Raw genomic sequence first — 23,937 nt, forward strand, 5'->3', positions numbered from 1 at the left:
TTCGATTTTCCAGCACGTGGTGTTAAGGTAGAGGTCGCTAGTGTCTCTACCTCCGCCTAGAGATTCTCAACTTGAGGTGACCGCCAACTGGCGCTCGATTCTCTAGAGACCCTCAAGTTGAGGGTCTCTAGGCTTTCGTAGACGGACACCATGTGGTCCTTCTTGAACTGTTCTGTGAACTATGACCAATGACTTTATTTGAATTTCGTGAGAAACATCGTACGTCTTGTATGATTCCCATCGATTTGTGTGTAAACGAGTTCGACGTTGAGCCTGTTTCTGTATAATCTTAAGCATGTCCGTGAGTATCACATTACGAACTAGTTACTTCTCTACAATTTCACACGGGATTCATTCGGACGATATAATCTCGCCTCTAATTTTCTCTTGTTACAGGCGACAAAGCAGGTAACGCTCTCATCGTGCGATGTAACGTAACAGTTAACGAGTAAACTTGAGCGCGTCTTTTGCATTGTTGTAGCAGCAAAATGTGGAACACAAGGAGAAAAAGAGGAAAGAGAGCATCCTCGACCTCTCCAAGTATCTCGAGAAGAATATCAGGGTAAAGTTCGCTGGAGGTAGGGAAGCCGAAGGTATACTCAAAGGTTACGATCCACTGCTCAACCTGGTGCTGGACAATACAAAGGAGTACCTTCGAGGTATCGCAGATACCTCTCACGAGTGTGTCACGAATCAGATATGATATGTGATACATAATGACGTTTATTATGGTTCAACGACAAGTTTGATACGCACTAGTAATTTTTTGTTGCAATTTTGCAGATCCGGACGATCCGTATAAATTAAATCAGGACACTCGTATGTTGGGCTTAGTAGTGTGTCGAGGAACAGCCGTAGTCCTCATCTGTCCTGTGGATGGTATGGAAGCTATACCAAATCCATTTATACAGCAGGAAGGGTAAAGAGGAGCTTTCTTCTTTTGTGTGATTAACAAATCAATCTTTCCTGAGAAAGAAAACTCTCAGCTGTGAGCGCATTTTCTATTTCTTGGTTTCTAATGAAAAAGATGTAATTTATTTTATGAACGTTGCATTTTGTATATATCTAAGAAACTTGTACATGTACGTAGACGTGTGTATAAATTTATAGAAAATAAATGCAATTTTTTCACAAAGTGCAAAAACTGTTTTGCAGTTACTTTAGCAATAAATAATAACAAGCAAAGTAATAAGACCTCTGTTCGTTCCGTCACTCGATGCCAAATTCGTTTCTTAGCCATGGATATTGCTTTGGGCATTCGAAGCACGTGTGCAAGTATCGATACGACTGGAGCGCTTTACTAAATAGTTTGCAGCTGTTCGGTTGCTCACAGGCCACCTCGAATGGCTCGAAATGCCGAGTCTTGCATTGCCAGGGCGCGAACTTTTTGATCTCGTTCAGGGACGTTGGCCTGCGCGTCCATTCCACGACCTGGTGACTCGTGACGAGGAATACGTCGTCCAGCCGAAGCAGATCATCGAGAAATTTCTGATTGAACACACACAAATAGTGAACTGAGAGCTCGAGCAGGGAGAATACCATTTCTTCGGTTATTGATAACGGCTGAATGGTTTGAACAATGCGTTTGCAACTCGTACTCACGTTAAATGCGTAGAAATGCATTGGATCTTGGAACCACGATGCGTGAAAGCGCAAGCTGAGAGGCGCACGATTGGTGAGATAGTGCCTCTTAAAGTTCAGCATGAGCATCTTGTAAATCTCGTCGCCAGACAGATCGGAGGAGCACGAGTCCACGGTGGTACAAGTGGTGCTCGTAAATTCCTAAAGAAATATAAATAAAATAAAATATAATTATCGAAAGAAACAAAAAAACGAGAAAACATTCCGCGCGCTTTGTCGCGATGATCACGCTTACATCTGCCAAAAGCTGATTCAGAGGTAACTCCCAGATGTTCGGATAGGAACGAGTCGGACAAAGTTGCTGCGTGTGGACGCATGGATGGGGCAATCTGTGATCGAGCGTGTAAGGCCACAGAGGCGGATCGGAGAACGGCGCTACGATTGAGGAATCGTAAACGAAGCCAAATTCGGACATCATTAAAAATTGGCGGTTCCATCCGACTTGCAGGAAAGGAGCTCTTATCCCTGAAACAGGCACGACGTGTGCTCTACGTTTACTCTCTCGAAGATATTATTTCGTTAAAAAGAATTGGTAAGAATTGTCCGAGGATATGGAAAATTGATATATTATTGCAGCTAAAAATGACATTTTTCTACCTTTGATATCACCGATACGAACTGCTGCATATTTCTTGATAATGTTTGCCATTCCGACCATCTCGTCGAACCAGTCCTCGATCGTTGCATTTTTCGACCACCACTCTTCCGGCCCATGATGACTGCGAGGAAAATAATAATAAAAGCGAATTCTTCATTTTACAATACATTTCCTTTCTTTGTTACCATTGTCGAGTCACGTGGTGTAAGAAACTGATCGTCGACAAAACTTAACGTAGCAAATTAAAACCGAAAGTGACAATTTTGAGGAATAAAGTAACATCATCTCGATACCCTACGCACGAAGAAGAGAACAGAAAGGTGGAAGCAACGTCGAGAAAATGACGTTGCAGTGTCGTGAGCGATAAAAAGAAAATGCTTACGTGACAGAGTGTGCGGCTATTTCGTGTCCGATATTCCACAAATATTGCACGTCCCTATAATTCGTGTACTGATGACTGATGTAAAAGGTACCTCTTATGGGACACCCGTTGGGATTCTTTCTGTCGTCAGTGAAAATTTCTGCAAACGTACCTTTTCGTCAATTCGTTTTCGCGAGCAACAATTAATTATTGCACGAGAAGGAAGAATGATACGAGCGTTTTGGATCTCCGGGATCGCGAAACTCACTTGAATAGAGTTGGAAATTTTCGGCGTTCACGGCATCGTCGAAGCTGATCGTTATCATCTGCGGAACGGTGAGCGCGGTGAGATTCCCCGGGATCCCAGTACCACCCTCGGAGCACCAGCAATCGGGTAGACGGCATTTCTGTGCGTCGCAAGCCGGCGCACCGTTCGCGTCGTATCGCGTGTCTGTTATATGAACGAATTAACGGGAGAGATTGAGATGGAGACTCGATCGAGAGAGGTCGATCTCTCAAGATAATTGGCCATTTCTCTCACCACACCATCCCTCGTCGGAGGCATCGGGACAGTCGACGCTCCCGTCGCAGAAATACGTAGCCGGGAGGCACGTGCCATCCCCGCAGGCCAATTTCTCCTTGTCGCACTCGCCATTGCCGAGCAGCGGCTTCGCTGGTTGAGCGTCTATAAGAAGCTTTGAAAATTTCGAATCACCGTCACTCGTTATCGACGACAGCGCGAATACTCGCGAATTAATTTCCTAGCTTCGACTTACGTGCTTGTCGATTATTTATAAAATTCCTATGTACCTGACGTTACGTCGCAATTGTCGACGTTCGCTTTGAAGTCGCAGATCTGCCTGGACACGTCGAAGAGCAGTCCTTGCGAGCACTTGAACTCGAACACTTCGTTGTCTGAAAGATCATTCGGAGAACGATGCAGTACGCGCTGTATATATCTTACCGGGTCTTAGGTCCGAGGTAGGAAGAAGAGTAGTCAAAGTTGATTTACCCAGACAGACAAAGTATTTGGCACACTCGGCGGGGGACCAAACGCTGTGCGGTTGCCTATTGGGATCTCGATAAAACTTGTTGTCGTCTATGCAAGGAACCTTCTCGCGCAGAAGCGTTTCCTTCTCCACCGCTACGTTTCCTGAAAATGCGATCTTGTAGCTTGGAATTGTTTCTCGGAGCAATCGAATGAAAAATTTCTCTCGAAGAGTCAGGCTGCGCAAACTCTCGCGTACAACGATCGCACGAGGCTACGAGGAGATGATTATTCCGGAGCGAGTACGAGAAAGTATCCGTGAGATCCAGTTATTTTGCCTCGGAAACGGATATGCAGTGTGGAATGTGGCGTGCGACTCGTTCGAAGAGAAATCTCGCGCGATTAGTGCCATCGTTTTCACCCGAATGTAAAAATGGAAGTGAAACTTTTGTCGCGCCAACGCGACGCGTTATTTTGCAATTTCAAACAATTAGTTGCGCGCTTCGTTCTGCTCGGGCTCGCAACAGCGACGCGGGTCGATATTCCGATATTCGAGTCGATATCAATATAATAATAGAATAATAGAATTTCCGAGTAACGGAATCGTTGAAATCGTTTCTTGCAGTATTCTCGTGGTAGCACGGTCACTTGAACCGAGAACTCGATCTCTTTTCTAAACTGAAAACAGAATCGAAAAACTCACCGGAAACGGAAAAGACCAACGCAATGAATCGCAATTTCACGTACGCGGACTTCATGTCGAGCTCTCTCGCGCGCCACACAGCACGAGTCGAGTTCCACGCGCGACAACTCGCACTTTCAAACTAACGGTCGCTTACGAAAGTGTGCCTTATATGACGGATATACAACGCTTCTGACCGATAATTCCTTCGGACCGACTATTTTCGCTCGCGATCGCTACTGATACCCAGCGAATCTTTGCTCGGGAAGTTGGTCGCGCGTGTATACCGCTATTTTCGATATCGAAAACGATACGTATCTTGAGAACAGACAAGTACAAAAATACATTTACGTGAAGAAGCAAATTAATCATGCAAGGATAAATCGAGGTAAGTCGTTGACGTTACTTGATTCGATTTGATTTAACGTTATTCGTTTCCTCAAAAGATAAAATATACGTATTGTGTTTCTTGTCTCCGAATAAGATGTATACCATGTAACATTCCACGTTAACGACGCGCACGTGGAGAAGACGCGTCACGTGGGAGGCGGGTCACAGGGTGGGATATGAAGAAAGTTCTCGGTCGAGTCTGCTCGCGAGCGGAACCTCGGTTAAATTCGGACTGCTCGGATTTGCTTGAGCGTAAGGCAGAGCCGACTGCCCAATTAGAATTTAGGTTTGCAACCGCCAACGGAAAACCGCCATCGTCGGAAAGGCGGAAATAGAGCGCGATTCTAAATATTTCGCTCCGCGCTTGGGCACGTAATCCGCGCGAGCAGGTAACGAAGACGTCGGAGAGGGTAGATTCGGAATATCGAATCGTACCATGAGAGATATGGTTCATGGTTCGATGGTATAGGAATCGAATAACACAGATCAACATACTTGAGATTTGACATACATAAATATATATATATAAACAAGAAGGAAAAAATTGTCGGTAGACACGGTAGCACACCATTGTCCTTGTCATTGCCACGTGAGTTTCTTCCCCGTCTTCCATTTGGGAGGGGTGGCCTAAGTTTAGAAACCTGGCGAAACTCTGCTCGACTGCAGTGTGAAATCATCGTCCTCCCGAGCCACTTTCTCTGCGTCAGACTCGCTGTACTTTCGGCAAAAGAGACATCGGACATCAGTTATCCGAGGGGGGGGGCCATACGCAATGGCCTACAGCTGGGATAATCGCGTCAATTTCATAGTAAAGTTCCTGTATGGTTAGTACATACACCGCGCGAATATTATTGCGATAATAATATATATCGCAAGAGTATTCGCGGGACTTTGCGGGACAATTTCGGGGCAAAGGAGTGGCGCGTAGGATCGCGATCAAAAAGAGTAGATGACTAAGATGACTCTTTGTCTGAATAGCGGAAATGTTTAATACACGATTATATTAATATTAATATTACAGTATATTAATATTAATTGTTGCGATTAAATAGTTTTCCATATTTTTTCTCCGAATTCCCAAACATGTATCGCTCACAGTTGCTTACGATTGTAGACATAGATAACAACGGGTGGTTGGATAAACACGATTTTGAATGCATGGCATTGAGAATGACGTTGATCGAAGGCAAGGGCGAATTCAATTACAATCGCTACCGAGAGAACCTGCACGTCATGCTCTCGCTGTGGGAGGAGATAACCGACCTGGCAGATTTCGACAAGGTACGACTGTCGTCTATCCCATTATGTATATATATATATATATACACACACCTGTATCCGTTTCATCAAACGCGCGAATTCCCGCGAAAACATATTCAATCGTTTTCGTCTCACCTCTTTTTTAGGATGGCGTCGTAACGATAGAAGAGTTCAAAAGAGCCGTGCAAAATAGTTGCGTGGGTCGCTCCTACAACGATTTTCCCCAAGCCATGAAGATGTTCATCGATAGCCACTTCAAGATACTCGACATGAACGGTATCGTACAGTTTTATTCACACGCACATATACGCACGCACGCATCCCCATAAACGTGTAAAAATTGCAGAGGATGGCGTAATTGGTGCCGAAGAATTTCGATACGATTGCGTTTCAAGGATTGCCGTCGATAACGTAGACGTCCTTGACAAAGCTTACCAGAGTCTTCTGAACGTAAGTGAAATGACTGATCGATAGTATCTTATATCAAGATCAAGTAATTTCACGTGGGGCCCACAAGAGTAGGCCCATCTCTAACGCTCCGCGAGAGCACTGCTGTGAGAACAGTGATTTTGACTTTTTCCGCTCTGGAGTTTTGTGTTTTGACTTGTGTACGAGTTTTATTACTTGTACCGCGACTCGATCTTCGCATCTTCGTCGCGCGCGACTTTTCCGACATTTTTTTCACGACCCGACCCGACGAAGAACGATTGCCTTAAGGGATCTTTACGTTGACAGGATGATGACAGGAGGCGGGGTGGATTAACTCTGTCGCGTTACCAGGAATTATACGCACAATTTCTCGGTAACCCCGATGACAACTGCCCGGCGATCTATCTCTTCGGACCGATCGGGCAAGAATCGTAAGCGTTTACCGTTCGAGATTCAACCTAATTTTACTTGTTCTTGTGGAGAAAAAGACATGCCATACACGCGTAAACGCACGCTCGATCGCTCATTCATTGCGTAATGCAATTAAATCATTGTAACAAGAAAGAGATCAAGTCAATAGGAGTCAAGGAAATAATACACAGCGTAGTGGTATGGTACAAACAGGAAAAAATTTATTTCTATTTATGTGATAACGCAGTACGATTTTGCATGTAATTTCAGATACTGGTCTGTGAGCTCTTTCCTTTCTTGTTTGCCCGTTTTTTTATGTCGAATCGATTTAATCTCTACACACATACACGCTCTCTCTCCCCCCTACCCTGCTTTATAATTTTTTTGTATTATTTTGTCGATACTCAAGCTTCTACACTGATATGCAGTCTGCCGTATTTTCATAGTGCAGTCGAAATCGAACAACCAGTCCCAGTTATGCATTATTTACGCATGCTCTTTACGCGTACGGACTCCAACGGACTAATACAATGTGCATTAAACTTGCGGAAGATATCTTCACGGTTAAATCGACCACGTTTAACCACGCGCGTCAACAGACATATATCAAACTCTTATACATTTTACGATATATATATACGATTTATCATTAACATTTAAACGCAGTCATCTCTCTCTCTCACACACGCACACACTCTCTCATCTGCACACAAATACATTGTAATAACAATTCCAAGAGTATTAACAATCTCATCTAGCAAGATTTATTTTTCTTTTTAACGCCATTTTTGGCGATTGTACAAAAGTTAGTTATGCTCCATATAAAACCACACAATATTTCATCATGCTATTCAAGTCCACGACGAAAAGCAATTTCCTCAATGTGGAAGCAAGCATCAAGCACGTTGACATTGCACAGAGAGATGTTGATGATTAAATCCAAATACCGGTGCTTGTGTCGTACGTGAACAAGGGTGACCGTGAGACAAATTCGTGGTACGTATTGAGCGCAAGAGTGTCGCACATTTTACAACTCGCACTATACACAGTATACTCTAGCAAATAGAATTGACGATTCTACCACGTTGAAAATCTAAGCGATAAAATATAATAGAGAGAAAAAAAACTGCCCGTTCTTCCATTTGACGATCCTACTTCTAATTAGTCTTACGTCTGATTAAACCACGAGAAATACTCACGCGTGAGAGAATCGATCGGTGACAAAATCGGTGTTTCGTTCCTCTGTCGTACAGGATATATATTCGTTTCAGCCTTCATGAGATTACAAATATATTTTCACTTCAAGACGTTAGTGTACTTGAATTCTCTCATCTCGCCACTCGATTCATTTCAGCTATTTGAGTGTACCGCGTGCACGAGTTCAGTTTCTTTAACGAATCTATCGTTGACGATTCTCAATATTCCGTTCTACCGAACTTTCAAGTACCACGGCAAAATTCCCGACACTCTAATCTCTAATTCTAATCATAATACTAGAGAGAGAGAGAGAGAGTACCCACACGCGACAGTACTCCATCACAATATAATATTGATGCATTCGAAACTTTTGATACACAATGACACGTATACGCGATAAAACTTTCTGGAGGAACAAGTTTCGTTAACGCGGCGGCGGCATTCCTCGTCACTTTTCCAGTGCAGAACATTGGTTTCGCACGCGTAAAGTCGAAAACAACTTCAGATGCATCGATGCAAAGTCGGTGAACGGTCCGATTGAAATCTAACGGACCTGAAATTAGGCTTCAAGTCGATGACACGTACGAGCCTGCCATGGTACTTGCGAATCAACGTAACATTGAAAAACCTTAATCCCGGCTTACAGGTTTTCGTTTCTAGTCTCTAGCGAACGTCGTACTAATTTCTCAATAGCTATATCATCGACAGTTGTCTCGATTGTGGACGGCATAAGAACAGTTACATGTTGTGCTGCACGAGTTTCAAATGCACGAGATCTCTCAAAGTATCATGTATTACAAAAACGTTTACAGTGTTTTTCAACAGTTTGCGACATTACTGCTGAAATTGATTATATCGCAAAAAAAATACCTTACAGACCAGCGAAAATTTTTTTAAAAATAATTTGCGTATTGGAAATAAGTTGTAATAAATATTCCTTTAATTGTGACGCTGTTGTCGCATTGATTATCGATATTTCATGCAATGCATCCGGGATAAATGACAATTGAGTATTGTGATACGATACGATGTGTGTCGACACGATACAAGGAACGTATTTTCCATGCTGTTTAGTGCAAACGCGCACTTGTATCGCGCGTTACTATTGTAAGGCGAAATTCTTTTTTATCTCACAATAGACGAGTATACGCGTTTAAATAGTTAGAAAATGCATTTCTTGTATCGTATCGACATATACGTGGATGTGTATGTGTATGTGGGTCGCGTGCATGCGTACGTGTGTACGCGCGCGCGCGTGTATGTGCATGTGTGTCATGTATGTACAGTCACATTTGTTACATTCTTGTTAACGTTATTTAAACTTAGATAGACTTGACGCGAGTAACGTAAGGAAATATATATTCTCTTCTCGAGATAAATTATACTATCTAAAATCGATCGGTACGAATCGATCGGTCGCTCTCGCGTAACCACGAGACATTTCAATTTAGAGAGGATATAGAGTTTATGTATGATGTGTATATGTGCATATATATATATATACACACACATATATACATATAAACACAATTTAATAATATTAAATTAAAAATGTGTGAAAGCCTTGCCCAGAATAAATACGCTAAAAGTGGCGCAAAGATCTACAGCTCTAGAAAATTTTCTTATCGCTAAAATCGAATGCCAGATATGAATGTGGATGGACATGTTCAGATTGCGGAGGAAAGAACTCGTGCGACTCTTTGGCTCGCAACGGCTCAACGGTTAAAAAGACACTATTGAGACGTAGCTCATTTAATACATCTCTGCCCGAGTCTCTCTCTCCCTCTGTCTCTCAAAGTACAAAATTGTACCCCGATTAGACCGACGACGGCGGCGGTTGTTGATTTATCGTTAGTAGAATGTTACGTGATGATCAGTCACATCAGTCGAATTCATACTGGCGTAGGAAGTGGTTGGTTGTTGATGGTTGTCGTTTTGGAGTAGAGGAGAATCCGGTTCGTCACGTTTGCGACGCTCAACTTGGTTTCCGAACTCGCTTGCGAGTTCGCAACTTCCGGCTCTTCTACGACCTCGGCGCGACATCACGCCTGAAAGCACAAATCAGGAAGAGCACATTAAACACTCTAAAATATCCAATCTGATCAGATAAATATAATAGAGTAGAGTATGCGCATTTTTCAGTGCATGCTTGCTCATATCAGCGAGTTACTACTTAGTAATTTTCACCATTACATTTCTGTCCGTATAATAAATAATATAAATAATGTAATAATATAAAGAACGTTATGCTTCGTACAAAAAGCAACTTGCAAATGAAAAACTTTCAACATTACTTTTGTGCAATGCCAAGTAATGTGTACCAAATCCGTATCTGTATCCGTGTGTGGAAGAGACATTCTCATTTTATGTACTAACAATTTCTTCAAACAGAAGAGCTTACGACACACATTAGAAGGCACTTCTTTTTTTTATTAAACATAGAATGATAGAACAGATATACCAAAAACTGGATGGAAATTTAGAAACATTCTACACGTGAATTCCATTGGGAAACAAACGAAAAATTGCAATGCAGTGTATTGCGATATTGTTGTATATGAAACGATGCTACTTATTCTACATGATTCTCTCCACCAGTGATTATTGCGTTTCCATATCCCTGTTTCGATCAACAGTCTAGCAGCGTCAAAAATCAATATCCATGTTTCGTCGAAATTTCATCAAGAAATTCGACAAAGAATTTCTTTCTTTATTGGATGCTATAATAATTTTCAAACTGTTTCCATTCGTATACGATTACATGGTACGTATAGCCGTTTGAGAGACGTGTCAAGTGATAAAGGATGCCTTACCCAGCAAGTAGTAGTGACAAGAGCTTATAAAAATAGGACGCGCAACAGTACACTAGCCAAATAATAACACACATATATATACGTATACACAACACACCAACACACATAAACCGCATGTAAAGTAATATTGTAGAGACAAATCCCTAGAAAGTTTTTTTACATTATTCATCAAATAAACACAGGTGCAAAGTACGAATTCTCCGTGCATCAGTGTCATCTTAACGATCAATTGGTTACTTTTACAACTGCGTTTCGACCTTTTCTGTGAGAAATGCTCTTGTTACTTGCTCTTGTACGATCCGAAAATAATTTTAGCGTGTAGAAAGAAAAAGCAAATTGAAACGTGCGAATATATTGCAAAGGCGTAAGGCGTGCAATGTAACGGAGAAGCGGTAGTTGTTATAGTGTAGCATTACATTTCCTTGCTATTTAATAGGAATAATACTTGCTATAAAGCAATAATAATCTCTAATAAGATTTTGTTTCCAAGCTAAAGAATCTAATGGACATTTTGACTGAAAAACTTCAGAACAGTGGCCACTAACACACTTGGCCACTTTATCCAAAGATTCTCTCTGTGTGTTAGAAAAAATCGTACGTTCCAAGTGCGTTCGTGTGCGTGTTGGAAACACATAATGGTATCACGCTGATTTGCAAATTTGCTGACACAAAGTGATACGTTGGAAGAAAGGTTTGCTTTATAGAGAACACTGCATGGAACATCAAACATAAAAGGTGTAACACACTCTTTAGGCAGAAAACAGACACTGCGGGGGTTTTACCACACGTGGATGTTTCACACAATGCTGATGTTTCTTCTCAACTGAAATTCTCTGCATACCTATCTTTCACATTCGAGCACTTTGAACGTAGGTGTGGTTGTAGTGGGTGTAGGAGAAGAATTGTGTTTGCTTACACGATGATTCAAAGACGTCTCTTGCACGTTGTCCAGATTTCCACGCATCGCTCTCTTGTGATTGGCCAACTTCTCTCTGTTCATGGGTGAGCCTAGAACCACCAGGAGCCATGACGCCAGATCCACAGAATTACTCAGAATCGTGTGTTTAAATATCTCATTTGTTTCGACGTACAAGCGCAGGCGTGTTGGCAGAGATTTGGTGTAAAAATATCACAGTGCAATGTTTTTGCGGGACGTTATAAATATATATGTATGTATATACAAACGCACACGCAACTCTGTCAAACTCAAGCTCGAATCGAAGCTGCTATTGAACGTGAGAAGAGAGACTTTCGAGTAAAGTCCTTTCCGCACATTCGCACGATGAATATAGGGATATGAAAATGAGATTTAAATTGGCATAACACACTGGTGTGTCTCTGTCGATAAGGATTAACCATCCCAACCAATTGAATGAAGAAGCAAGAAGCAATGCTTCTCAAAAGTGTAGTAAATAATAATCATTTATCATCAAGCGTGCCTATTACTAAGTGATTTGATAAGACGATTTGAAATCTGTGTAACGCAAGAATAATAAAAAGCGTCAACGCTAATATGTCTATGCGCGTGAAATAGCCAAGAGATTCAATCTACTTTAATGATTATTCTTCTTTTCTCTTACCTATGTAACTTAGCAATACTGGCAAAAAGATGAGACCATGCGCTGCTCCAAATAACACGATACCCAGGTACATCCTAAAGTAAAACACCTGTAAAAAAGACAAACGATCTTTCCTGAACAATGGTTGGAGAAATGCCAACGTAATAAATACTAAAACCACAACAGGCAATCTTGGACATGAAAAATAAGCAAGTTACAACGTGTTTGTAATGAAACCGGTTGACAAATTCGGTTAACAGATCGATCATACAGATTATACCCAGGTCGAGGATATATTCTTGAATAATCGGTCTGCGAGAACACCTTGTATCGGGACAAGTAACGTTCTACTCGGTACTAAAAAAGTATTGCGATGGAACGGAAGCCAACCTGGAAAATCTGACTTTTTGCAAAGCCGAGGACTATGATACCACCAAACTTAGTGAGAGTGATACCGCTGAATACCGAGCTCCCCATGTTCGTCAAGGCGTCCGCGACTCTCTCCACTCTGGTGGCTTGGACCGACACCGAGAACGAATGCACCAAGTGGCTGCAAAACTCGACGGCTATACCGACCGCCTGCAAGAGAAACATTTATTGCGTTCATTGATACAGGTAAATACACACGACAACGTGGCAAAAGGTATCGCGCGACTTACCATAACGAGATTTACCAGCGACACTGCATTCAAGGTAATGTGCCACCAATACATCAAGCCACCGATGTTGACGACGATCATCGTGATTGTAATCAGGACGACCAGAGATGAGAAGATGTCCAGACCCATTAGCAAGAAGGTAACGACGAATATGGCGAGCAACGAAATTCCTATACTTTGCAACGTGTCGGGCCACATGGTGAGATACTGCTCGTAAAACACGTAGAATACACTGTACGGGAAAACCTCGACCGTAGTGTTCTCGTTGAGACTTTTCAGGTTGCTGTTGAGCATGTCCGTAATATTTGCCGCTACCACTCTGGCCGCTCTCATCGATTCGTAATAGTCGGCCGAGGTCTTCAAAATCGTGTGATAAGCCATGAAGTACGATGCGCCGACCGTCGACATGCCTGTCTTGGGATCTGCAATGTAATTCACGGCGTGTCCGTACGCCGCGTGGCCCCCTTTGGCGCACGTTTCGTCGGGATTGTCTTGCAGGAAAAACGACACGTATCTGTCGAAGTCGACGGCCACCGGCCTGTTGTACTCATTCAAAGTGATGTTGCAAACGGTGCAGTGCGCGCGATCTGCGCGACAAACAAAGCGAATAGTGAGAGGCGAGAAACAATTTTGAGATTAATTTGAATAATTGAACACGGAGCGATCGCGATCGCGGGATGTCAGATTATCGTTCTTTTTCTTTTTAAAAAATTTTTTTTAGTATTTTGTAGTAATTGTTTTTTGTTTGAAACGATACGTACCGGTATGTGGACAGAATGAGCTGTTTGTAGGGAAGTACCGGCAACAACCGGGTAACCCCGACCAATCGATGTAATCGTCCATCCAAGACGAAGCAGGCTTAGCTATGTAAGAGCTAGAAAAAAAAGAGACGAATATAAAGGAGAGAAACACAGAAACGTCAAATGAATTGGAGCTAGACCAAGTGGAAGTTTCTCTACTGTTCTCTTGCTATTGTAATTCCATCATTAATCTGTACCTGTTTGACTGCTTGGACGCTGTAAAGATCTGTGTGGACACTGAATCGCTGTTACAATACTGTCCGCCACACACTAAATTTTGCGCCCTCGTATCCGAATAGTTTAGGCCGTTTTTAACGACGAAGTACATCGGTGGCCCGATCGACAAGTAATTGTTCAAAAACTGAAAAGAAGCGCAGAGACGATCGATATTATTAACATTTCGTTACTCGGTTCTTTGTGTTTACATGAACGTGACGTACTTGGAAATACTTGAGCACAAAACTGTCCTCAGGCATAGAGAGTTCTTGATCAAGACCAATCTCGATGTGCGGTATTATAGCGATACTGCTACAGAGCCATCCGAAGAATCCGATCATGACGATCGCGCGGACCCACTTGTGCAACAGGAATGGGACGTACACGACTTTGAAAATTTTGTACAATATTCCGTCCACCACTTCTTCCCCGTCGTCCCTCTTGGAACGAATGAAGCAGCATACGTCCAGCCTGTTGTTCTGAAATTACGAAAATCCAACGATCGTTATAACAAAGTGCGAGCAAGATGAGAGACGATAAAATTATCTATCCTCGTCCCTTCCGAATTCGGATCGAGCGCAATTATAAATTATAAATTGACTGAATTTTTTCTCTTCTTCCCGTTTCGAATTTTAGACGAGACAAGCCTCGTACCGCATTTTCTTACGTACCGCGTGCCGAATAGTGTCCAGAGCCAAGAGACTGACGAAGCAGGTAATTTGCAATATGAAATCTACTAGTAATGCCATTCCAGCATAGAGAGCGAACGCCTTCACGGCAGGCATGTCGGAGAGGCCACCTATAAATCGACAAATAAATACAAAATCTAGACAATTCGCGTAGAGATTTATATACATTACAGCACTATGGTATACAATGTTAAACCACGTACCGAGGAAGAAGCAACAGCTTTCCGACACACTGGTGAGTAACATGCTTGGACCGACTTGACCCAGCGTACGACCAATGTGTTCCGGGATCGATTCGTTCGGGCGCCTGCCCTCCCGCTGATGCGTTTGCACGAGAATAAAAATGTTATCCACTCCGACGGCCAGCACCAAAAACGGGATGACTTCGATGATAATCAATGTAGCCGGTATGCCGATAAAGCCGAATAATCCGACCGAGCAAATCACAGACGCCAATACTATGAGCACGCCTCCGAGTCCGAGGGTGATTTTAGAATCGTGCTGAAATAAGTTTTATTTTTAAGTTAAATTTGATTTAATGGAGAATTCTATTTAAATGCTAAATATCAATAAAGCAAGAGATAATTACCAAGAGCCGACTACACGATCTAATTTGGCCGAGAGACACCGCGATATATCCAAACATAATGACGTACGATACCAAAATGGTCACAATATCCGACTGAGATTCGCGATTCAGTTCATCTTCGATAGATCGCTCGGACGTGAACGCTATATCCATAAATGCGGGCTTCCTTGTCGCCGTCCAATTTTTCATAAAGTTTATAAAACTGAAATTAGACCAAGCATATATAATACGCACATTACGTAATCTCGTTTGATCAAACCGCTGCAGCGCGCTGTCGAGTCGAATCTCATTGTTGTCAACTTGAATAAAAGCGATTTACCTTTCTTCCCATTCCATGGCGGGAAGTAACTTGGCTTTGTTGTGATAATTATTTACAAGAATCGTAAGAATTATAGCAGTCGCCTTTTCGTACGGCGAATTGTGAAGGTCTTGTCCCGGGGACAAGAAGCCGCCTACCGCGATCGCCGGATCTACTGGACCACCGTAAAGTGCGAGACATTCAGGATTGTATGCATTTCTGAAAAGAAAGATGTATATGTAAACACATACATGTGTATAGAACAAATAATCTGATAAAGATAGCAATAAAACAATGCCTGTTCTCATTATTATTGCTAGCTGTCACTGCTATCTACTCTATCTACTTCAATAAATCAATGTTACGAGCTTTCTCTATATTGCTTGAACTGTTACTTACTGGGAACAGACTCTAAAGTGATCCAGATAATTTACTGTGTAATTGCCTTCGTCTTCCGAATCCTCAAATTTCTCTAAACTATCCTGCCAATAGCCCCAAATACTTTGAATAGCACACTGCGAGACTGTCGTCGGGCCAGTGAAAGGTCCAGTTAAAGGTGCAAAACATATGTCTGCTAACGTATAATTGTTCGGAGTAAGTATACGTTTAATTCCTTCTTGCAATTCAAAGACAGTTTTCAAAAACGTGTCGTTAAACACAGGACCAAATACAATCGGTCCGTTGGTGGTGTTGTGCACGATCTGTAATATTAAGAACAATGTATCGTATGTTTGATGATGATGAGGATAACAAGCGCGACAACAGATATGATTGGTTGCATGCAAAAAAATGGCAATGTGATGGATTTTAATAACACTTACGCTCGGCAAGCCAACCGAAGTGATGATAATTTGTTCATTTCGATAAAAGGGTTCAAAATGTTTATCAAAGTATTCCCGTTCGACACGTGCCCGGGAATGCGGAGACGCCCATAATTCTACAGGATCTGTAGTAACGTTCATGTACTTTATGCCATGTCCCAGGCCGACAATCAATAGAAAGCCAAGGAAGAGTATTAACCAAGGCCGGGAAGCGCAAACTGCAATAGAATTATCGATTATCGTTAGCAGAGACGCGAATTGACATTTTTTTGTTCTAAATCCTATTACACGGAGGATCAAAATCAAAATGGGACAATATTTTATTTACCTGTTCCCCATTTGCAGAAAAATTCTTGCAAAAATTTATCCGTGCCTGCGCCAAGCTTCTCGATGAAGGTTGATTGTTCTCGGTCAAATTCAGTTGGTAAATCGTCACTGGATATAACACCTACAAACATTTTTCATCGAGTGTAATTTTCACGTAACTGCGAGTAACATTCTATTGTATATATATCTGAAGTTGACACAGTCAACATCAACATTGGGAATAAAGTATTAGAAAAATTATTAGTTTCGTGAAAACGTGGAGAAAGATTTCCCTCCTCCACATAAATGCGAAACGTAAGATTGAACGTGGGTAAAGCATCATTCTTACTCCATCTATTATCATCAAATTTCGTTAAAAGCATTTTCCAATGTTGTTGAACTTGACAGAAAAATTCTGTTTACATATCCGTTCATGGACGATATATCTTAAATATTTATGCACACTTACCTTCCAATTTATTATTCACAAAACTTTATCGTAATAAAGCAAGACATGGCAAACTCTCTCTCCCTACATGCATATATACATATGTACATATATACATATACACATACACACACACACATACATACACTACATAACGTGAACAATACTAAACACGCGTGCAACACGAGAAATTGAAGAACGCGAAAAAGGGTGTACACAGACCAATGAATACAAATATTTCTGTAATATTAAATGCTGATTGCGTGTATGTTCGTTCCTTATCCGGAACTGTTCGTTCTAGACGAGACGTTTGTTTGCATGAAACTAGATATCAATATCTTATGCAAGCTCTAATGCAATATTATTACACTGTGTCATTAGAATATGATATGCCATTTAAAAGACGATCTCGTCAAGCTCATGCTTTTCTTCAATCGGTCTTTTGCTGCCTATAAGGTACGTCAAACGTCTATGATGAAGCATTATTTTGTAACAGTCGTTTGAAAATGTTGAACGTGTAAATTGTCATGCAGTAAATTGTCACAACTCATCGTCATGACATGCGGGCGCACACAGAGCATTGTATTGCGTTGTCAGAGACTAAAGAGAAAAGCCATCGAGTACAAGAAATTTAACGCGAGAAATAAAATCTTTAACGAATAATACAGCTGCGAATGCAAACAGGCAAAGACTCGTCTAAATGCAAAATAAAGAGATATTTTCCATCAGAAATAATCTGCAAGAAGATGCAAAAACAAAGCGGCAAGAAGAAAAGCAACAAAGAGATTACGACAGTAACAGTGAGAGAAAAGTGAGACATCACTATGACAGACATCGAAGATATTTTTGGAGTCAAAACCTACTAGAGCGCTTAGACTGAAGTGGACTGTCTTCTTGGTCAGCGGCGAGGGCAATACGAGCACCATCTCCTGGGTGGTGTAACCCGGCAGCTAGCCGTCTACCCACCTGCCTTCCTACTTCCTCCCCTCGTGCAACTATACATATGCGCACACCGTACATATACAGAGTATTCTTATTTATAATCTATAGTCTGATTTCGTTCGATATATACGTATATAATATATATGTAACACACGTTCAATATACGTATTACACATATGTTTATTACACATTGAGAAACTCGGGTTCTTTATGCCTTCATTAAATCCAAGAAACATACGCGTTAGTAGTATTACATAATTATAATTTACATATATTCCATATTCCACGGAATAAGTTATTTGCCAAGTAACTCGTATTTATTAGACTCGGAGCGACACTGTGGTTACGTGTGTATTAATTCGTGAAATGAGAGATGACGTTTATATTCCAGTTAGTTCGAGACATTAAAATTACTCCCCTTTTTTCCTGCTACTTTACGTTGATGCATAATTGTAATCGCATTTACGTGACACGAAAAAGAAAAAGAAAAAAAAAAATTATGATAATTATAACTTTACACAATTTTCTTACGCAAGAATACGATAAATTATTATTCCAAAGTGCGCAAGCATGCCTCTTGGAGCTCGGGATAAGGTAAGGGTAAGTGCAGAGAAAAGATGCTGCCATAGTTAAAAAAATACTAGCAATACGACGGAAACGAGATCAACGGTAATTTTTGGCAGAAATTATAATTATAATTATAGGGGAAGAACTGAGAAAGGTTACTTTTTCTCTCTCCACTTATTATACGTACTTGTTGAAAGATCATTAACAATAAGAATAATAATAATAATAATTGAACAAATCAACTACAATTAGTCACTGTTACGTTCAACAAATTATAAGAGACAAGTTGCAAAAAATAGTTAAAAAAAAAAAGAAGGAGGAAAGCCTCAGAAAATTGAAAAGAACACACTTCCAGTTTCCACTTCCATATAATTCGTGTTAAAATTTAGCCCGAGTTGTTATCCTTCTCATTTCAAGTAAGAGTACAGCTCTACGAGATCTACACAAGAGCAAGCACGAGTCTCTTACCTATACGTTTCCTCTGACTGAAGCACATCATCAGCAGGAGGAATATGCAGGAGCCGCATATAAAAATAATTGTCATCGTAACTTCGTAACCGTCGTAACCGAGTATCGAGAACGGTTTTGGCAGTGGAGGCGCCGGTGGTGGTACTGGACAACTCTGCTCGCAATCCACGCAGCTACAAGCCGGAGTATTTTTCTACAGGAAGGAAAAGGTAACGTTCAATTCCATCATCGCGAGTAGGTTGGTCACAATTGAGGGACTTTTGTTTCATCAACTCGTTAAAACTTATCTTAGATAATTAAGAAATCTAATTGCTTTAAGAGAGAAAGAGAGAGTGCTCAGGGTACCATCATTTAGGACAGTTTAGAACGTGTCATTATGAATGTAACACTAACGTTTAGCGCCTTGCTGCACGGTGTGATTGGAGGATCCAAAGGCACAAACGATCCAACAGGCCCATCCGTATTCACATATGTAATTTGGAAAGGTACGTAAATATTGTTTTCCGCGTCACCCATAAAGTAAAACCATTTCAAGGGAGTGCATCTGCTCGCTCCCCATTCTCCACACATCAAGTCCAGTGCCAATTGTCCCGTGCTCGGCACCGATACCTTACTGCACGAGTTAAACGTTCCCTCGAGATATCTGTTTGTTATGTATATATCTATCGCATTGACATATTCCACCCCTGAAAAAGGAGACGGATCATAATACGATTAAAAACGATTAAAAAAACATCGAGGTTTGCTCATTTGGAAGATGATCCGATTATAATTTGGCCGTATTGCAAGATTTGCCAGGGAAAATTGCATTTCGAAAAAAGATCGTTCATTCATTCAAAAAGGACATTTATTCGCGAAATGAAAATGTAAAAAGTGCTAAAGATATATTTAATAACCGTGGACTCGAACTGAAAGCAGCGGTGATACACCAAGTAACGGTTAATCCGGTCCAATTTCCGCACCGTCGTGAAATCGATTGCTAATTGTTACGTGTAATTAAAGGAATACTTGCCGTTTGCCTCAGCTTTCTCCGTAACATTAATAAATTTGCTTTGATTCGCAGCGCATGAGAAGTCACAAAAGTGCTTCACTAAATTATCCAAGCAACTGGGACATCTCTTTAAAAAATTCGACGCGAGCTTGACATTCGCGTCTAACGTAACAAGTTGTTTAGAGTCGCAACAGGTATTAATTCCTTTGCCATCGTCCACCAACAAATGCGGACAGTGCTTAGCCAACAGCTTTTGACCTTCGGAATCCAATGGCTTTGCCGAGCCGGTGTAAGGACAGTACTTCTTGTGCATTGCTCCGTCCATATAACATTCTCCGTACCAGACGCAATGGCCATTCTCTTCACCAGCGACCTGTGTACAAATAACAAAAACATTTGCAATTTACATTTACAATTTGGAAATAAAGCACTTGCAGGGGGGGGGGGGCACGGCGTGGTTCTTTTGGAGCACGCGAGTATTGAGTATTTTCCTTCTTCTCGTTACATTTGATTATATTCTTGCACGTTACATGACTCACTGAAAAGATGTACGCGACAGACGTGCAATCTGTAAGAAACACGCCTAAAGAAAAAAGGGAAATACATATATATACGTACATACACGCAGCACGCGCGACTTTTGCTTTGTTCATTTTTCCCCGCATTACGAGAGATTTCCCCCACATCTGGCATCGTTAAATATCGCGTGTTGTATAGTTTTCGATTAAGTAATCGTCGTATTTCAAGCTAATTAAGTAGTCATCCGATCGAACAAAAAACTATTGCTTAAGGCGTCTCCTAATTGAGTTATGCATGATTTGCACGCTTAAACACGGGACATTTATTTGAGCCAATGAGGTGAATCAATCATTTAATTCGCCTAAAGTACGGTGCTCAATGAAAAATTCCCACAAACGAAATGTCGACTCCTTTCACGCAGATTATTAAGTCGATTTCAAATGTAGAATACTCTTTGTTAGACGATCACACAAAAGACGAGAATTTAACTTTAAAATTTTTTTTCTATCTCGCATGTGTACCACAAACAAATATGTACATGCATAAATAAATGATCCCACATTTGTCGAAAGGTCGAATGTAATTTCAGTGTAAAATTTATCTACTGAAGTTTACACGATAATGGACACGCACGTACGCGGGTGGATACTTGTCCCCCTCCTCTCTCGTCATCCACAATACAATGTATATAATAATACATTTTCTAAATTCATCTTGTCATCATTTAAATACTCGATGACATTCATATTCTCCAACTCGTCACGTATCATAGTCATGCTTGTTGTCACGTTTTTCGCGATGGTCCGTTTTCGAAAGAATCATTTAAGGAAAAAGCTAAAAGAAAGAAGGGGACAAAGAGAGAGAGAGAGAGAGAGAGAGAGAGAGAGAGAGAGAGAAAGCAGCAAAAGGATAACACATTTAGAAAATGTAAAAAGAATGTGCACTTGTTTATTTTACGTGACAGCGATGCTCGTTATCAGCTCTACCAATAATGAGTCACTCGTTTAGGAATCATCAGTGTCACGCAACGGATATTATACTTTGGATTACGATCGTGCATCATTGGTGATAAAAAGTACTAGGAAAAGAAAACGCCTAGTTTATAATCTGATTGGTTTACACACGTAACACGTGAGGCAAGAATACTCTTTGTTCGATAACGAGCGTACGTACCCGAAAGCAGGCAAGAGGGAAAGAAACTTTTGTTTTATTTTTTTAACTCATTTTAATAATTAAACGAGAGTTTAATAATACGACTGAAACAAATCATTCGGAATTTGGATGCAAGGACGCAGCATGTGATCTTGGACTCTGATACCTCAGAGTCGAATCATCGCGTCCTCGTTCCAACCACTCACTATGGCAAGCCCGAGTGAAAAAGTGATTTTTTTTAATCCGAGTAAAGAAGAGGGAAACACGCCGTGCCTCGAACGAGTGCATTAAACTCATCCGAGACGAGAGACTTGTCTGGGACGAGGGCTGGGCAAACTGGCATTTATTAAATTTACTAAATAATTAAATTTAATAAATCCTGCGCGACGTGCGCGCGCGCGGCAACGATGATAGGCTTTCTCGGCGGATCGGCCGAGATGACGTCACGAGTCGTGAGACACGACGCGCGAGCGCCGTCCTAGCATTTCGTCGTGGGGTGTGGGCTATGCACGTAAAGAGATACATGTACATATTCGCGTGCGTGTGTGCGTCGCGGTACGTGCGCACATAACACGGACGAGAGGATAAAAAATACACAAGCATGCATAAAATTCAACCAAACGAGGAAAGGGTAAAGGTAAAGAAAGGGGGATGATACATGACGCGTGTACGCACAAACACACGTACACACCCAACAAAGTCGCAAAAAAAAAACCGAGTACGGTCTATACTCGACCATTGTCGCGTTGTACGCGGGATGCGTCACTCACCGGACTCGTGAGACTGGACAAGGTCAGCAACAGCAACGGCAACAGAGACCAGAAAACACTGCCGTGCCTGATCATGATCGCGCTTGTACAAGTATCACGGTGAACGCTCGTGGCCGTTACGCTAGTCCTGTGCATCGCGCGGCGTTATACGATCACGATGCGTCACGCCCGGAATTCACCCTTTCGCTTTTTGCTACTACGCAGCGCGCACTTAACCTCGCTATTTACACGGTCGATACGTAACGTGTCACGACCGAGTGACCATTACGCGCGAGGAACGTCTCGACGATACTCATCGACGATGCGGGCCAGTAGACTCGCGCGTGAGCGTCCCGAGTTTCAGCGACTCGCCCGGACTGGCCTAGCTAGACTGGGCCAGTCGAAGAACTCGAACCACCGTCTCACCACCACCGACTACCACCACCCACTCCACTGCCACCCATCCGTCAGGCCTACGTCGATGTCGATCCCGTTTCGCGGCTATTGGCGGCTGCTGGCTCACCCGCTTTTGCGATTCGCGAGCGCCACTCGGCAGTCGGCGGCGCTGTTGTGTTGTTGTTGTGCTGGCACTGATCGGCGCAGCGCGCGACGCTGATCGCTGATGATCTAAATTACAAATTATGCGGGCAACTACGATCCTTTTTTTAATAGACGATTTTAACGGATGACGTTTAAGTTTCGCGCATAATAAGAAAATGTATTAATAGAATCGGCATGTAGGAGGTATTTATCTACGAATAAAGACGAAATATGTCTCAGGAATTTCAAATCTGCGAGACTCTTAGGATAAATTTGAAATGTTTGCCACGATTTTTGGCAAGATTGACTGTTTACATGGAATAATCTGAATGGATCTACAAGGGCACGTCGATTACAAAGTATAATTTAAAAATGCCTTCATCCATCAGTTTGCGTAATCACGATTTAATGTATCAGATAAGCGAAGGAATAGTGCGCTCATGAATGTTATCTCTTTCTCGGAAGATACAGACACAAATTCAGTCAGGGACAAAATCGACGCGACGGCGCCACCGTTTTTTGTTAGCATAATTAATTTGTATCCGATGTATAAGATATATATTCAACATGCGCACGCGCGCGCAATGTTGGAAGAGGGTAAAGACGCTCGTGCCCTCGTGCGGAACGTGAAAATTACCGCGTGATAAACTATTTGCCAATAGTTTCAATAGCTTATCGATACGATTAATTAAAAGTCATTAAAAGTACATTTAAAAATGAATTTGCCAACTCTGACGAAATTGATGGAATGATCGAGGTAAAAAGTGAATAAGACTTTAAGATTCCGCGTGCTACCTTGAACGAGTGACTTGCAAATTGTAAACTACGTAAAGTACGTCAGATCGGTCGAAGCA

At 41.7% G+C, this 23,937-nt stretch overlaps 4 protein-coding genes across 8 annotated transcripts; 2 read left to right on the forward strand and 2 right to left on the reverse strand.

Moving 5' to 3' along the window:
• Positions 1–163: 163 nt before the first annotated feature.
• On the forward strand, positions 164–1,135 carry LOC105274619 (U6 snRNA-associated Sm-like protein LSm7). 2 transcript variants are annotated; one of them, XM_011330895.3, is made up of 4 exons: positions 164–301; positions 397–408; positions 485–659; positions 784–1,135. In XM_011330895.3, exons 1-4 carry the CDS (start codon positions 296–298, stop codon positions 921–923), a joined length of 333 nt encoding a protein of 110 aa, XP_011329197.1. In that variant the 5' UTR covers positions 164–295; the 3' UTR covers positions 924–1,135. The 2 variants fall into 2 exon arrangements, with proteins under 2 accessions (XP_011329197.1, XP_011329196.1); XM_011330894.3 differs by having other exon boundaries at positions 165–301; positions 482–659.
• On the reverse strand, positions 1,018–5,396 carry LOC105274620. Its single transcript, XM_020034513.2, has 10 exons — positions 5,379–5,396; positions 3,613–3,862; positions 3,411–3,515; positions 3,142–3,285; positions 2,869–3,051; positions 2,622–2,760; positions 2,239–2,360; positions 1,877–2,106; positions 1,603–1,782; positions 1,018–1,488 (listed from the first exon to the last, which is right to left on the reverse strand). Exons 1-10 carry the CDS (start codon positions 5,394–5,396, stop codon positions 1,210–1,212), a joined length of 1,650 nt encoding a protein of 549 aa, XP_019890072.1. The 3' UTR covers positions 1,018–1,209.
• Positions 5,316–7,877, forward strand: LOC105274621 (sarcoplasmic calcium-binding protein 1). Its single transcript, XM_011330897.3, has 5 exons — positions 5,316–5,484; positions 5,775–5,941; positions 6,067–6,196; positions 6,267–6,370; positions 6,656–7,877. Exons 1-5 carry the CDS (start codon positions 5,433–5,435, stop codon positions 6,782–6,784), a joined length of 582 nt encoding a protein of 193 aa, XP_011329199.1. The 5' UTR covers positions 5,316–5,432; the 3' UTR covers positions 6,785–7,877.
• On the reverse strand, positions 6,962–23,003 carry LOC105274622 (NPC intracellular cholesterol transporter 1). 4 transcript variants are annotated; one of them, XM_011330900.3, is made up of 20 exons: positions 22,565–23,003; positions 20,145–20,496; positions 19,526–19,818; positions 19,133–19,325; positions 18,019–18,150; positions 16,730–16,849; positions 16,402–16,619; positions 15,980–16,281; positions 15,602–15,799; positions 15,283–15,484; positions 14,897–15,194; positions 14,676–14,803; positions 14,229–14,483; positions 13,986–14,149; positions 13,750–13,862; positions 12,989–13,575; positions 12,720–12,908; positions 12,351–12,438; positions 11,612–11,778; positions 9,868–10,005 (listed from the first exon to the last, which is right to left on the reverse strand). In XM_011330900.3, the coding sequence occupies exons 1-19, from the start codon at positions 22,697–22,699 to the stop codon at positions 11,612–11,614; spliced, it is 4,134 nt and encodes a 1,377-aa protein (XP_011329202.1). In that variant the 5' UTR covers positions 22,700–23,003; the 3' UTR covers positions 9,868–10,005. The 4 variants fall into 4 exon arrangements, with proteins under 4 accessions (XP_011329200.1, XP_011329204.1, XP_011329202.1 ...); XM_011330901.3 differs by having other exon boundaries at positions 9,869–10,005; positions 11,687–11,778; XM_011330898.3 differs by lacking the exon at positions 11,612–11,778 and having other exon boundaries at positions 6,962–10,005.
• Positions 23,004–23,937: the final 934 nt, after the last annotated feature.

This window comes from Ooceraea biroi, chromosome 11 (genome assembly GCF_003672135.1).
Source record: "Ooceraea biroi isolate clonal line C1 chromosome 11, Obir_v5.4, whole genome shotgun sequence".
Lineage (NCBI taxonomy): Eukaryota > Metazoa > Arthropoda > Insecta > Hymenoptera > Formicidae > Ooceraea > Ooceraea biroi.

Coding starts and splice junctions, on each gene's coding strand:
- LOC105274619 (XM_011330894.3), top strand. Junction 660..783: donor TACAAAGGAGTACCTTCGAG/GTATCGCAGATA, acceptor GCAATTTTGCAG/ATCCGGACGATCCGTATAAA.
- LOC105274621 (XM_011330897.3), top strand. CDS start 5,433: ATGGCCTACAGCTGGGATAATCGCGTCAATTTCATAGTAAAGTTCCTG. Junction 5,942..6,066: donor ACCTGGCAGATTTCGACAAG/GTACGACTGTCG, acceptor CCTCTTTTTTAG/GATGGCGTCGTAACGATAGA. Junction 6,197..6,266: donor CAAGATACTCGACATGAACG/GTATCGTACAGT, acceptor TAAAAATTGCAG/AGGATGGCGTAATTGGTGCC.
- LOC105274622 (XM_011330898.3), bottom strand. CDS start 22,699: ATGCACAGGACTAGCGTAACGGCCACGAGCGTTCACCGTGATACTTGT. Junction 15,800..15,979: donor CACTTTAGAGTCTGTTCCCA/GTAAGTAACAGT, acceptor CTTTCTTTTCAG/AAATGCATACAATCCTGAAT. Junction 12,909..12,988: donor CGCTGGTAAATCTCGTTATG/GTAAGTCGCGCG, acceptor TTTCTCTTGCAG/GCGGTCGGTATAGCCGTCGA.
- LOC105274620 (XM_020034513.2), bottom strand. Junction 3,516..3,612: donor CAAATACTTTGTCTGTCTGG/GTAAATCAACTT, acceptor ATGATCTTTCAG/ACAACGAAGTGTTCGAGTTC. Junction 1,489..1,602: donor TGCATTTCTACGCATTTAAC/GTGAGTACGAGT, acceptor GTGTTCAATCAG/AAATTTCTCGATGATCTGCT.